A 13,515-nucleotide genomic window follows, 5' to 3' on the forward strand; every position below is an offset into this window, starting at 1 on the left:
AATCTCCTAATATTGCAGACTCACGGAACCCTCACATTCCATGGCTAGAAATGGAAACACAACGCAGGCCTGACAGCCAATTCTCCCAGCTGTCAGGAATCAGAGTCTGTGCTCTATGATATTACCTCCCAACTGTTAGAGATGGGAACGATGAACACCTTCTATGGAAAGACATTGTTGCTTTATCTCCAGTCATGTAGACTATGAAGAGCTCATAAGACACACGCTATTTCTCTTTACCTTCCAAGATTTCACGGCTTAAGGCAAAGTTCACATCTATGCAGGTTGCAGTTGATAGATTTTTTCTTGAGAATTTTGAGTTTTGGACACATTTTTGATACTTTTGTTTGGCTAATAGGAAAGTATGACAATTCTGTTCATGGAATGTGACTTTGATGCGACTTTACACTCTCTGGAAATCAAGTCGCGTCTATGTCGCATCAAAGTAATGCAGGAATCTTTATGTGTCCAAAGTCACAAGTTAGGGTTAGGGTTAGTGTTAAATGTTAGGCTTAGGGTTAGATGTAGGGTTAAGGGCTAGGACTAGGGTTAGGGTTAGGCTTAAGGTTAATGACTAGGATTAGAGTTAGAGTTTGGATTAGGGTTAAGGTCTACAGTTAGAGTTAGGGTTAAGGTCTATGCTTAGAGTTAGGGTTGGGTTAAAGGCTAGGGTTGGAGTTGGGGTTAAAGGCTAGGGTTAGAGTTGGGGTTAGGGTTAAGGGCATGGGTTAGAGTTAGGGTTAAGGGCTAGGGTTAGAGTTGGGGTTAGTGTTAAGGGCTAGGGTTAGAGTTGGGGGTTAGTGTTAAGGGCTAGGGTTACAATTAGGGTTAAGGGCTATGATTAGAGTTAGGGTTAAGGGCTAGGATTAGAGTTAGAGTTAAGGGCTAATGTTAGGGTTAGGGTTAAGGGCTAGGGTTAGAGTTGGGGTTAGGGTTAAAGGCTAATGTTAGGGTTAAGGGCTAGGGTTTGAATTGGGATTAGGGTTAAGGACTAGGATTAGAGTTAGGGTCAAGGGCTAGGGTTCGGGTTAGGGGCTAGGATTAGAGTTAGGGTTATGGACTAGGGTTAAGGGCTAGGATTAGAGTTAGGGTTATGGACTAGGGTTAAGGGCTAGGATTGGAGTTAGGGTTAAGGGCTAGGGTTAGGGGCTATCGTTAGGGTTAAGGGCAAGGATTAGTGTTAGGGTTAAGGGCTAGGGTTAGCATTGGGGTTAAGGGCTAGGGTTAGGGTTGAGGGCTAGGATTAGAGTTAGGGTTATGGGCTAGGGTTAAGGCCCAGGATTAGAGTTAGGGTTAAGGGCTAGGGTTAGGGTTAAGGGCTAGGATTAGAGTTAGGGTTCAGGGCTAGGGTTAGGGTTAAGGGCTAGGATTAGAGTTAGGGTTAAGGGCTAGGGTTAGGGTTAAGGGCTAGGATTAGAGTTAGGGTTAAGGGCTAAGATTAGCGTTGGGGTTAAGGACTAGGATTGGGGTTAGGGTAAGGGCTAAGATTAGCGTTGGGGTTAAGGACTAGGATTGGGGTTAGGGTAAGGGCTAAGATTAGCGTTGGGGTTAAGGGCTAGGGTTAGGGGCTAGGGTTAGGGTTAAGGGCTAGGGTTAGAGTTAGGGCAAGGGGCTAAGGTTACAGTTCGTGGTAAACATTATGTATAGTGTTAGCCGTAATTGTTAGGGTTTAGCGTTCTAACCCTAAGAGAATTACCGCTAACCCTAATTCTAACTCTAAACCTAACATTTAACCCTTAACCCTAACTCTAACCCTAGCCCTTAACCCTAACATACGACTTTGGACACATAAAGGTTTCTGCACTACTTTGATATGACATTGATACTACTGTAGTGCCAGAAAGTGTAAAGTCACATCAAAAGTTGCACTCCATGAACAGAACTGTAATACTTTCCTATTAGCCCAAAAAATAAAAAAATAAATAAATAAAAAAAAATAAACCAATAACGCAACACTTGCATTTTTGCTGCAGTTTATTGAAGTCTATTACACACAAAACACAATCCCTGAATTGTGGGAGAAAAAAAGTCCCCGACCCTTTCCAAAAAACACACCGGCTTAAAACTACCCGATGTGAACTAGATCCATAGGAAATCATTTTAAATGGACTGTAGAGCGTTTCTGCAAAACGCACTAGAAAAACGCATAGATGTGAATCAATTGTAAGTTAGATAAAATAATTACAATTTTTTCATATTGAACTTAGGGCACAAAAACTCATTAAAGTGGTTGTAAACCTCAGACATGAAATATGAACAAAGCTTATCCCTCTATAGTGTGTACTTGTCTCAGTCCAGAGCACTAAGTGTAATTTCTGTCTGCTGCCTTGTTCCTCTGCAATCAGCATGAGTCACTTCTGTCAACTTTTACTGACACCAAAAGAAAAAAGGTGACAGGGGAGGGAGCTCCAGCACACAGCCTGTGATTGACAGCCTTAGCTCTGTTCCTGTGTGCTGTATGAAAGGGGGTGGGTCCCTTCCCTTCCCTCCAATAAGCTCTCAGAGCTCTCCTTGCCAAGCTCTACAAAATGTAACTTCAGCTCCCCACCCACTTTTTTTCTGAACTCTCAGACAAGCTTTATAATTCAGCACTTTGAACGGATGTAGAGAAGGGGAGACTGCAAATAAACAGGTACAACTTATGTAGGAGGATTTGTTTCCTCTCTGTGTATCACCAGAGGCCAGTCACTTCACTGGGTATATTTAAGGGTTTACAACCACTTTAAATATATTCCTCAAAAGCCACAAATGATATAAATCTATGTTGTGTGCTCCAAATGCCTTTGCAAACCCAGAAATTAACTTGGAAATGTAGCTGTGACATCATCACTGTGCTGTATATATAGCAGAGATGTGGGAGGGGCTCAGCAGGCTCCACCCACTACAGGCTGCCTGTAGAAAACTACAGGAGGGGCGGAGACAAGACCAGTCACCCTGCACAAGGAGAGAGAGCAGCAGTGAGCGGTCTTTATTACAGGAAGTTTTACACTAGATTACTGCACAGATCTGGAAGAAATGCACAAAGCACACTGAGATTCAGGAAGAATACACATGATGAATGGATTTAGAAGATATTTCCTTATCCCGGAGTTTGGCTTTAAGCAGAACTATGTATTAAATGTACAGGAAAGAGGGCCCCTTGTACTACATAGGTGATGGTGGATCTAGAGGAGATTGTACAATCAGATTGTATAGTGGATGGCCCTTATACAGGCAGGACTGTCTAGTTTAAAGCATTTATATAATAATGTAAAACCCCCCCTCTTCTTCTACTTACCCCGGTGCTCTGCTTCTTGTTGTCCAGTAGGGGGGAATTATAGGTGGCGGTCAGGTTGGCAGAATTGAATAAGTCCCGGAGCTGCACCCTGGTCTCACCCAGGAATCTAGAATGAAGATCAAATGACAACATTTACCGCATAGAAATATTAAAGCCTAACTTCAGCCAAACAATTTCTACAGGCATACCCCGTTTTACGTACACTCACGAGTACGGACACAGCTTGGTCAGCTTGGCATGGCACTACTCCCGATTTTTAACATTGGCATCTATGGGAAATCTTGGTCAGCTTGACATGGCACTGCTCCCAAACCATAAGTAACAGGGATCGAGAGGGGACCCAGGACTACAACATATCCTATTTTGTGGTCAGCCAGCTTGCCTAGGTAATCTACCATGTCATAGTCCTGGTTCCCCTTAACATGCTCCCCAAGTTTGGTGTCCTTGTCACTTATGGTTTGGGAGCAATGCCATGTCAAGCTGACCAAGATTTCCTATGGAGCTAATGTATTTACATGCATTGAGAAGTGAAAAAAGGTATTGCTTCACTTTAAGTACATTTTCGTTTTTCATACATGCTCTGGTCCCATTGTGTACTTAAAAGTGGGGTATGCCTGTATTGTGTAAACTACTAGTCCCATCAATCCCCTGTGGAATGCAGATGAATAATGAATAATGAAAAAAGGCAGGCTTGAAGTCCAGCCTGGGTGACAACTAGAGTTGGGCTGAACAACCCCCTGGTTCCGTTTGCGCCAGATCTCTCAAACGTCGCAAAGGTTCGGACCAGAACCCCAAACCCTATTGAAGTCTATAGGACCCCAAATTTAAAAAATCAAAAGTGCCCATTTTGAAGGCTTATATGCAAGCTATTGGCCATAAAAAGGGTATGAGGACCCGGGTACTGCACCAGGGGACATGTATCAAAGCAAATATTTTTTTTAAAAGATAAGTTTTACAGGAGCAATGATTTTATTAATGCTTAAAGTGCAACAGTAAAAATAAAAAATTCCTTTAACCGCTTCCACCCCGCCCACTTTATATGAATAGCGGGATGGGAGCTTCGCTGTTCTGAGCCGCGTGGCCATGCAGCGGAACGATCCTGCGATGGCTGTGATCACAGAACACAGCCAAGCACAGATAGGGATATAGGCGCTGTGATTGGCTCTCCCGATCACATGATGGCTGTGTCCAATCACAGCCTTCAAAGTGTAAACAGAGACACGTGTCTCTGTGACAGTTCTCCCCATTGAGCTTAGTGCGGGGGTGGGGATGGCAGCTGCAGCCTATGTGATAGCTCTGTGAGTAGGGGATAATTTTACACACAGAGCTGTCATGGATAACACAGACTTCAGCCTTCCCCACACACAGTACACTAAGCACCACTGTCACCCCTGTCCCTGTCCCATGAACATCTGTCACAGTGTCCCATCACATCTGTACCAGTGCAGAAAACATCTGTCACAAAGTCCCATCCCATCTGTACCAGTACACACATCTGTACCAGTGCACAAAATATCTGTCAGTGTCCCCATGAACATCTGTACCAGTGCAGAAAACATCTGTCACAGTGGCCCCATGAATATCTGTACCAGTGCACAAAACATCTGTCACAGCAGTGGCCCCATGAACAGCTGTACCAGTGCACAAAACATCTGTCACAGTGGCCCCATGAATATCTGTACCAGTGCACAAAACATCTGTCACAGCAGTGGCCCCATTAACAGCTGTACCAGTGCACAAAACATCTGTCACAGTGGCCCCATGAATATCTGTACCAGTGCACAAAACATCTGTCACAGTGTCCCATAACATCAGTACCAGTGCACAAAACATCTGTCACAGTGTCCCCGTGAACATCTGTTCCAGTGCATAAAACATCTGTCACAGTGTCCCCATGAACATCTGTTCCAGTGCACAAAACATCTGTCACAGTGTCCCCATTGCATCTGCACCAGTGCACAAAACATCTGTCAGTGTCCCCATCGCATCTGCACCAGTGCACAAAACATCTGTCACAGTGTTCTATCACATCTGTACCAGTGCACAAAACATCTGTCACAAAGTCCCATCCCATTTGTACCAGTACACACATCTGTACCAGTGCACAAAATATCTGTCAGTGTCCCCATGAACATCTGTACCAGTGCACAAAACATCTGTCAGTGTCCCCATGAACATCTGCACCAGTGCACAAAACATCTGTCACAGTGGCCCCATTAATATCTGTACCAGTGCACAAAACATCTGTCACAGTGGCCCATAACATCTGTACCAGTGCACAAAACATCTGTCAGTGTGCCCATGAACATCTGTACCCATGCACAAAACATCTCTGTGCCCCCATGAACATCTGTACCCGTGCACAAAACCTTTTTTCACAGTGTCCAATCACATCTGTACCAGTGCACACATCTATACCAGTGCACAAAACATCTGTAAGTGTCCCCATGAACATCTGTTACAGTGCACAAAACATCTGTCACAGTGTTCTATCACATCTGTACCAGTGCACAAAACATCTGTCAGTGTCCCCATGAACATCTGTTCCAGTGCACAAAACATCTGTCACAGTGTCCCATCACATCAGTACCAGTGAACAAATATCTGTCACAGTGTCCCCATGAACATCTGTTCCAGTGCACAAAACATCTGTCACAGTGTCCCATCACATCAGTACCAGTGCACAAAACATCTGTCACAGTGTCCCCATTGCATCTGCACCAGTGCACAAAACATCTGTCAGTGTCCCCATCGCATCTGCACCAGTGCACAAAACATCTGTCACAGTGTTCTATCACAGCTGTACCAGTGCACAAAACATCTGTCAGTGTCCCCATGAACATCTGTTCCAGTGCACAAAACATCTGTCACAGTGGCCCATCACATCTGTACCAGTGCACAAACATCTGTCACAGTGTCCCCATGAACATCTGTTCCAGTACACAAAACATCTGTCACAGTGTCCCATCACATCAGTACCAGTGCACAAAACATCTGCAATAGTGTTCCATTGTGACATCACCAGTGTCGGCTGGTGGACAGTCAACATCCGTACCAGTGTATAAGTGCAAAAAACTTCTGTCAGTGTACCAGTGTCCCACTGATAAATAAATAAAAAACGTAAAGCGCACCTGCACCCCCCGCACTTGCGTGCAAAGGCGAATGCACACGTTGGTCCCATACGTATATGTAAACGGTGATCGCACCACACATGTGAGGTATCGCAGCGAACGTCAGAGTGAGAGAAATAATTCTAGCACCAGACATCCTGTATAACTCTAAACTGGTAACTAATAATGGCTTATAAGGTGTCGCCCTATGGAGATTTTTAAATACTAAAGTTTGGCGCCATTTCACACGCGTGAGCAATTTTAAAGTGTGCTATGTTTGGTATCTATTTACCCCGTGCAACACCATATTTTATATGTTACCAAAAATGTGGGTATTATATTGTCTCTGTGTGCATTGAAATTCATTAAAATGTATTTATGCATTAGTGTGTAAAATTGCGTTTAGAAAACTGTTGCGCAAATACCGTGCGACATAAAAATTAGCAAAACCCACCATTTTATTCTCTAAGGACTTTTCTACAAAAATATATAATGTTTAGGGGATCTAAGTAATATTCTAACAAAAAAACTGATTTTTACTTGTAAACAATAAGGTCTGGTTTTAAAGTAGATCATGGCTGAAGGTACTCCTTGGATGTTGCACCTCTCTATGTGGCTAGACTGTGAATAAGTCTGTGTGGCATGTGGTATCGCCTTACTCAGGAGGAACAGCAGAATGTGTTTTGGGGTGTAGTTGCAAGTATGCATATGCCGTGTGTGAGAAATAACTTGTTAATATGACATTTTTGTGAAAAAAAAATAATAATTTCCTTATTTTCCAAAGAACTATGGAAAAAAAATTACAACTTCAAAAAACTCGCCATACCTCTTACTAAATACGTTGGACTGTCTACTTTCCAAAAAGGGGTCATTTTGGGGATATGTCTTGGCATGTTAGGGCCTCAAGAAATGAGATCAGTACATCATCAGTACATCAGGTGTGATCAATTTTCAATGATTGGTACCACAGATGGTAAACTCTATAACTTTCACACAGACCAAATAATATCCACTAATTTTGGTTATTTTTACCAAAGAAATGTAGCAGAATAAATATTGGTCAAAATTTATGAAAAAAATGACTTATTTGCAAAATTATATAACAGAAACTAAGAAAAACTAATTTTTTTTCAACATTTTCAGTCTTTTTTATTTGTAGCGCAAAAAATAAAAAACCCAGTGGTGATTAAATACCACCAAATGAAAGCTCTATTTGTGTGAACAAAATGATAAAAACTTCATAAGGGTACATTGTTGGCTAACTGCGCAATTCTCATTCAAAACGCGACATCACTGACAGCTGAAAGTTGGCCTGGGCAGGAAGGGGGTAAAAGTGCCCAGTATTGAGGTGGTTAAATATAGTGCCTGGGGGGTCCCCTTAGTCTTGCCTGTAAAGTGAGGCATGTGTACTGTGTATAGAACCTGCAGCAGCAAAACTGACATTTATAAAGAAAAAAAATTGACAGTATACAATACCATTGCCGGCATAACAAAAATGTTAAAAAAATAAACATTTTAAGGGGAAACGCACGGCAAAATTAAAAAAAAAAAAAAAACGGTGTAGAGCCTTATCCAAGCATACAGCTTGGCAGGTCAGGAAAGGAGGGGGAGACAAGCGAGCGCACCCTCCTGAACCATACCAGGCCCCATGCCCTCAACATGGGGGGGTGCTTTGCTCTGCCCCCCCACCCCTAAGCACCTTGTCACCATGTTGATGGGGACAAGGGCCTCTTCCCAACAACCCTGGGCTGTGGTTTTCGGGGTCTGCGGGCAGGGGGCTTATTGGAATCTGGAAGCTTCCTTCAACAAGGGGGTCCCCAGATCCTGGTTCCCAGCCTATGTGAATGAGTATGGGGTACATTATTCCCCTACCCATTCACCAAATAAAAAGAGAATACCCCAGAGGGCCTAGTATGGATTGGGGGAGGGGGGGCAGCCACGTCATTTTTTCCACTTTTTTCTATAGCAAGTGACGTTTTATTTTTCATTCAGCTGTCAGCAGGGAAGCCCATTGACAGCTGATCATTCATCTGTTGCTAGGGATGAGCAGCTTCCTGGCCTGCTCCTTAACCAGCTATTCACCATGCCCTGATTGGGCAAAGCTTTGCCCAATCAGGGCTTAGAATGAACTGTGCAGCAGGCAGTGCATTGTGGGCGCTCACCGGTAAAGATAGCACCGAGAGCCCTGCAAATTCGGTTATTTGCAGAACAGAGGATGTTCGGGCCGATCTTATGCTCAGCACGAACTGTTTGCCCAACTCTAGTGACAACCATGGCTCCCTCCACAGATACAGGGGAAGAATGAGCGTTGTCTCCCTAGGACAGGACGTTTTTTATTTGCAGGTTCACCAGGTAAAAGGAAAGGGGGGAAAAAGCCTGACAAAAGAAAACGAATGCAGCCCCCTTATCTAAGGATGGGTAAGCTGTAATATCTTACACCTTTGGCTTTGGATTTAAATACATTTAGGGCCCATTCACACAAATCTGCAGCCCAAACCCCTGCCGCCCGCACAGCGCTTTGGGTTGCAGAACAGTGCAGCAGGGGGCAGTGTGATGCATATTTTATCACTTTACACAACTCCCTTTTTTTTGTTAAACAAACTTTATTTGAAGCGTACAATGTGCACTCCACTCATATTGATAGACAGATGTGTGGTGAACAGAGATGTATAGTAACGAAGTAGAACTACTTAAGTACTGTACTTAAGTACCGAAATGCGGTATCTGTACTTTCCTAGAGTAGAATTTTTTTCTCCTACTTCTACTTCACTACATTTTTTCGATGATTTCGATACTTCTACTCCGATATTTTTTTTTTGTGCTGCATAGTTACTCGTTACTTTTAAAAAAATTACCACTGCCAGAACAGTAGATGGCAGGTTTCATGAAGCTCAAAAAAGTGTGTATAATGTCATTTGTAAATCAGCGCATACGAAAATAAAGGCTGTGTATAATAAAAGCTGCTATACCAAATCTTTCCAATAAAAAGAAAATATGAAACAAACAAATAAATGGTGCTACAGCGCTTAAAGTGCATCAAGAAACTACTAACAAACACAACTTGGCTGTGCAAATAAAGTGCCTGTGCAATCGATATAATATCATCGTTGCCCCCAGTGCCCTGCCCACACTCCACACAGTATCAAAAATAAAGTGACATGAATGTGCTAAAGCCTAAATGCAGTGAAAATAATTATTCCCACAATGTAACAGTAAATTCAATTCATATAAAATATGACAATAACGAATCTATAACGAAAAGTCCATAAATGAATTCCAGTGTGCAAATCTAAAGTGTCACTTCACTTGTCAGATGCTTCCACCTCCTTCAGTGCTCGAGTGACCGACCAACACACTTAATGGTGGTGGCACTGGTGGATAGCGTCTGGGTGGCACTGGCACTGACTGCACTGGTTCAAAAAGCCATATATATATTTAATTATTTCAATTCTCAATCCCATAGGTCCTCTCCTCATAAGATATTAATAACTTAAGATTAGGTGATGAACTTCTTGGCGGCCCTGGCAGGATGACGGGGACACCCGCCACTTCTGGAGCCGAGCCGCTGTGATTCCCCAACATGTGACAAAGTGACAGCCAGGAGATCTAGTGGCTAGTAGTGCTCAACAATACCGCTTTTATATATAAAAATGAAATAAAATATACTGACTCACAATTTAGTAGTAGGTAGCGTGTAGCAGTAGGCAGCACAACTCAATTCAATCAATCCCACAGCCTCGCTCGCGCCGCGGCCCGCGGAATCACTGTCATGATCATCAAGTTAAGACCGCACTGGAGGAGCCGTGCTGCCGTCTTCCCACTCGAGGTCTCCGCCTCTAAACATGTTGTGTGTCACTCAGACTCCACCCCTTAGGGCCCTTACTGAGAGGAGTTGTGACGCGGGAGCAGGACTCGGAGCATTTTCTTCGTTATCTCATCTTCTTCTCTATGAGGTGAGTGAGGTGGACCGTGGAGAGGGCCTAATCCTTGCCATGGCAAATGTGCCATTTGAGAAACAAATAATCAATATAAAATATTAATATATTGTATACACACGGGTCATGGGTGGCTTTTTTGAACCAAGAAGAGTGAGACTGACGGCTATGATGATTATCCGACCATCCATGGTCCATGGTCCATAAGTGTTGTGTTGTGGTGGTGCCTGTGCTTCCTGCGGCCTGCCTCTGCCTGTGCGGCTGTGCCTGCACTGCAGTGGCCACTGGCAGTGGCACTTGACTTGAGCAAAGCAAATGAGCACTACTAGTGTGAAGGACAGGTGGTGGAAGCATGTTCTGACAAGTTCTTATAATGAAAATAATATAGACAGCTTTTTGAACCAGAGCAGTGCCAGTGCTACTAAGGTGAGAGGCAGAGAGAGAGGCTATCCAGTCCACCACTTTACTTGAGCAGATCACAGAAGAAAGGTGGAAGCATCTGACAGCAAGTGACAGCACTTCTTAGATTGCACACTGGAATTCAGTTATGGACTTTTCCTTATAAAGTTTAGTTTACACACTTAAACTTGCACCTAACTTATTCACAATCACAACTTATTTTATTGTGGTATTGTCATATATATTTTATATGAATTACATTTACATTGTGGGAATAATTTGCACTGCATTTAGCATAGACATGTCACTTTATTTTTGATACTGTGGGCGATGATTTTGAATACAAGAAGAATATATATAATTGCAGGCACTTTGTTTGTAGTTTTTGATGCATTTTTCACTTTAAGCGTTGTAGGTTTGATGAAGCTGGCCTGGCACTTCATCATCAATTGAGCAAATCAAATCAAACCACGATTAAGAAGACTGCGCATGCTCCTGTTCTGCCTTTTGATCAGCTGAAAAGATGGACGAACCAAAAACACCACCTTCCACCCCTGGCCCTTCAACTTCAAGTGATCTGCCTGGCTGTGAGAGTGAGGAAGCTCAGGAAGGAGACCACCCCTGGCTTTAAAAGGGGAAGGGAGGGACATACTTTATCTGTTTTTTGTTTACAAAAAGTTACAGCCTAAGGAATTGTGATTGTCCTTTAGGTTAATCATTTGAATAAATCATTTGAAATAATAAAAAACAATATGATGTTCAAACTTTTGACTTCTTTCTTTAATAACTACATAACACAGTACTTGTACTTCTACTTTCAGTACTTGAGTAGAATTTTTTTTTCAAAACTACTGGTACTTTTTACTTTTAGTACTTAAGAAGCAAATTTTTTGAAAAAACTACTTGCAATACTTAAGTAAAAAAAAGGTTGAATACTTTAGTACTTCTACTTAAGTAACTTTTTCTGCGAGCACTTCCACTTCTACTCAAGTCACTTTTTGATCGAGCACTTGTACTTTTACTCAAGTAGAAATTTTGAGTACTTTATACAAGTCTGGTGGTGAACTGCACTTTTGTGCAGTTCCATGCCGGACCAAGCATACCAAGCACACTGTGAGCTTCTCACAATGTGCATTAGAAGCTGTAGCACAATAGAGCCTGCCTTATTTCCTGGCTGGATTACATCCAGCATTATCTAGCCTTTCTTCCCAAACCTGACTGTCCCTAGCCTGCCCCTTTTATTAATTGGATTTCAGTTCTTTCAATCATGGAGGTGCAGCATCACAGATAGGTGTTACCTTTGCAACTACAGCCTGCCTGGTGGTAAGGCCTACTCCTCCTGACACCCATCAATGCATTTTGATGAGTCTTCCCAGCCATAACCCCCAAATTACTTTTTTCAGCTGGCAATTATTTTTCTCATAAAAGCGATCAAAGCAGCTGATTAGCCGCTGGATTGCTTTTAAAAAGAAGTGGGAGGGGTTGCCAGTGTTTCTCGGGCTTACCGTTCTTACCAGGAAGCCCAAGAAACGACCCGACGGTTTGCACAGCTGGCCATAGAGGCAAACAGACTCATGTTCACCTCTATGGCCTACCTCTGTAATCTTGGAGGACCGGTGTTCTGCTGAAAACTCCAACTCACCGAAATCTCCAACCGCGTCACTTCCAGTGACCCTACAGCAGGAATAATTTAGACGAGTTGCTGTTTTCACAGACCACCAGCAGCCTGTACACTACGGTACATGACTAGTTGCTTATTTTCACAGAAAACCGGGTAAGGAGAAAAAAGTTGTGTTAGCCTTGGAGGCAGCCATTTTGCTGGATAGTAGCGGGCGTTACGAACAATGTGCAGTCATTATATCGTGTACCGTAGTGTACAGGCTGTCGTGGTCTGTGAAAAACGCAACTCATCGAAATCTGAAATTATTCCTGCTGTAGAGACACTGGAAGTGACGTGGTTGGAGATTTCGGCGAGTTGGAGTTTTCCGCAGAACAACGGAGTAACGTCATTACGTCACTTCCGGTCTAGGGCAGAAGTAAACAGTTTTTTATTTATTTATTTATACGAAGATCAATTTACTTTTTTTAATCTTTTGCTTTCAAAGGTAGAAGAGAGATTTGGGGTCTTATAGACCCCAGATCTCTTCATAAAGTGGACCTGTTATTCCTTATTTCTATTACAAGGGATGTTTACATTAAAATTAATCAAAAAAAAAATAAAATAAAGAGGCAGTGTAAAAATAAAAAAATAAAATAAATAAGAAAAAAAAACAATATAAAGCGCCTCTATCCCTCTGTGCTCATGCGCAAAAGCAAGCGCATAAATAAGTCGCGCACACATATGTAAACGGCGTTCGCATCACACAGATGTGAGGTATCGCTTCGAACGTTAGAGCGAGGACAATAATTCTAGTACTAGACCTCCTCTGTAACTCTAAACAGGTAACCTGTAAACAATAAAACGTTGCCTATGTAGATTTTCAAGTATCATAGTTTGTCGCCATTCCACAAGTGTGCGCAATTCTAAAGCATGACATGTTAGGTATCTTTTAACTCGATGTAACATCATCTTTTAGATTTTACCAAATAATTGGGTCAGACTTTTTTTTTTTGCACTAAAATTAATTAAAGTGTATTATTTCCCAAAAATTGCGTTTAAAAGACCGCTGCACAAATACAGTGTGACATAAAAAACAAATTGCAAGGATCGCCATTTTATTTTCTAAGGTCTCTGCTAAAAAATATATATATATATATATATATATATATATATATATATATATATATATATATA

At 42.3% G+C, this 13,515-nt stretch overlaps 1 protein-coding gene across 1 annotated transcript in view; it reads right to left on the reverse strand.

Annotated features, from left to right (window-relative positions):
* The window catches only part of DYSF (dysferlin), a 412,280-nt gene that overhangs the window by 344,059 nt on the left and 54,706 nt on the right, over positions 1-13,515 (reverse strand). The window contains exon 4 of the mRNA XM_082264486.1: positions 3,278-3,383. Within this exon, the coding sequence (XP_082120612.1) occupies positions 3,278-3,383 (106 nt within the window). The remainder of the gene's footprint in view (positions 1-3,277; positions 3,384-13,515) is intronic.

The sequence above is a fragment of the Pelophylax lessonae genome, assembly GCF_965119305.1.
Source record: "Pelophylax lessonae genome assembly, chromosome: 1".
NCBI lineage: Eukaryota > Metazoa > Chordata > Amphibia > Anura > Ranidae > Pelophylax > Pelophylax lessonae.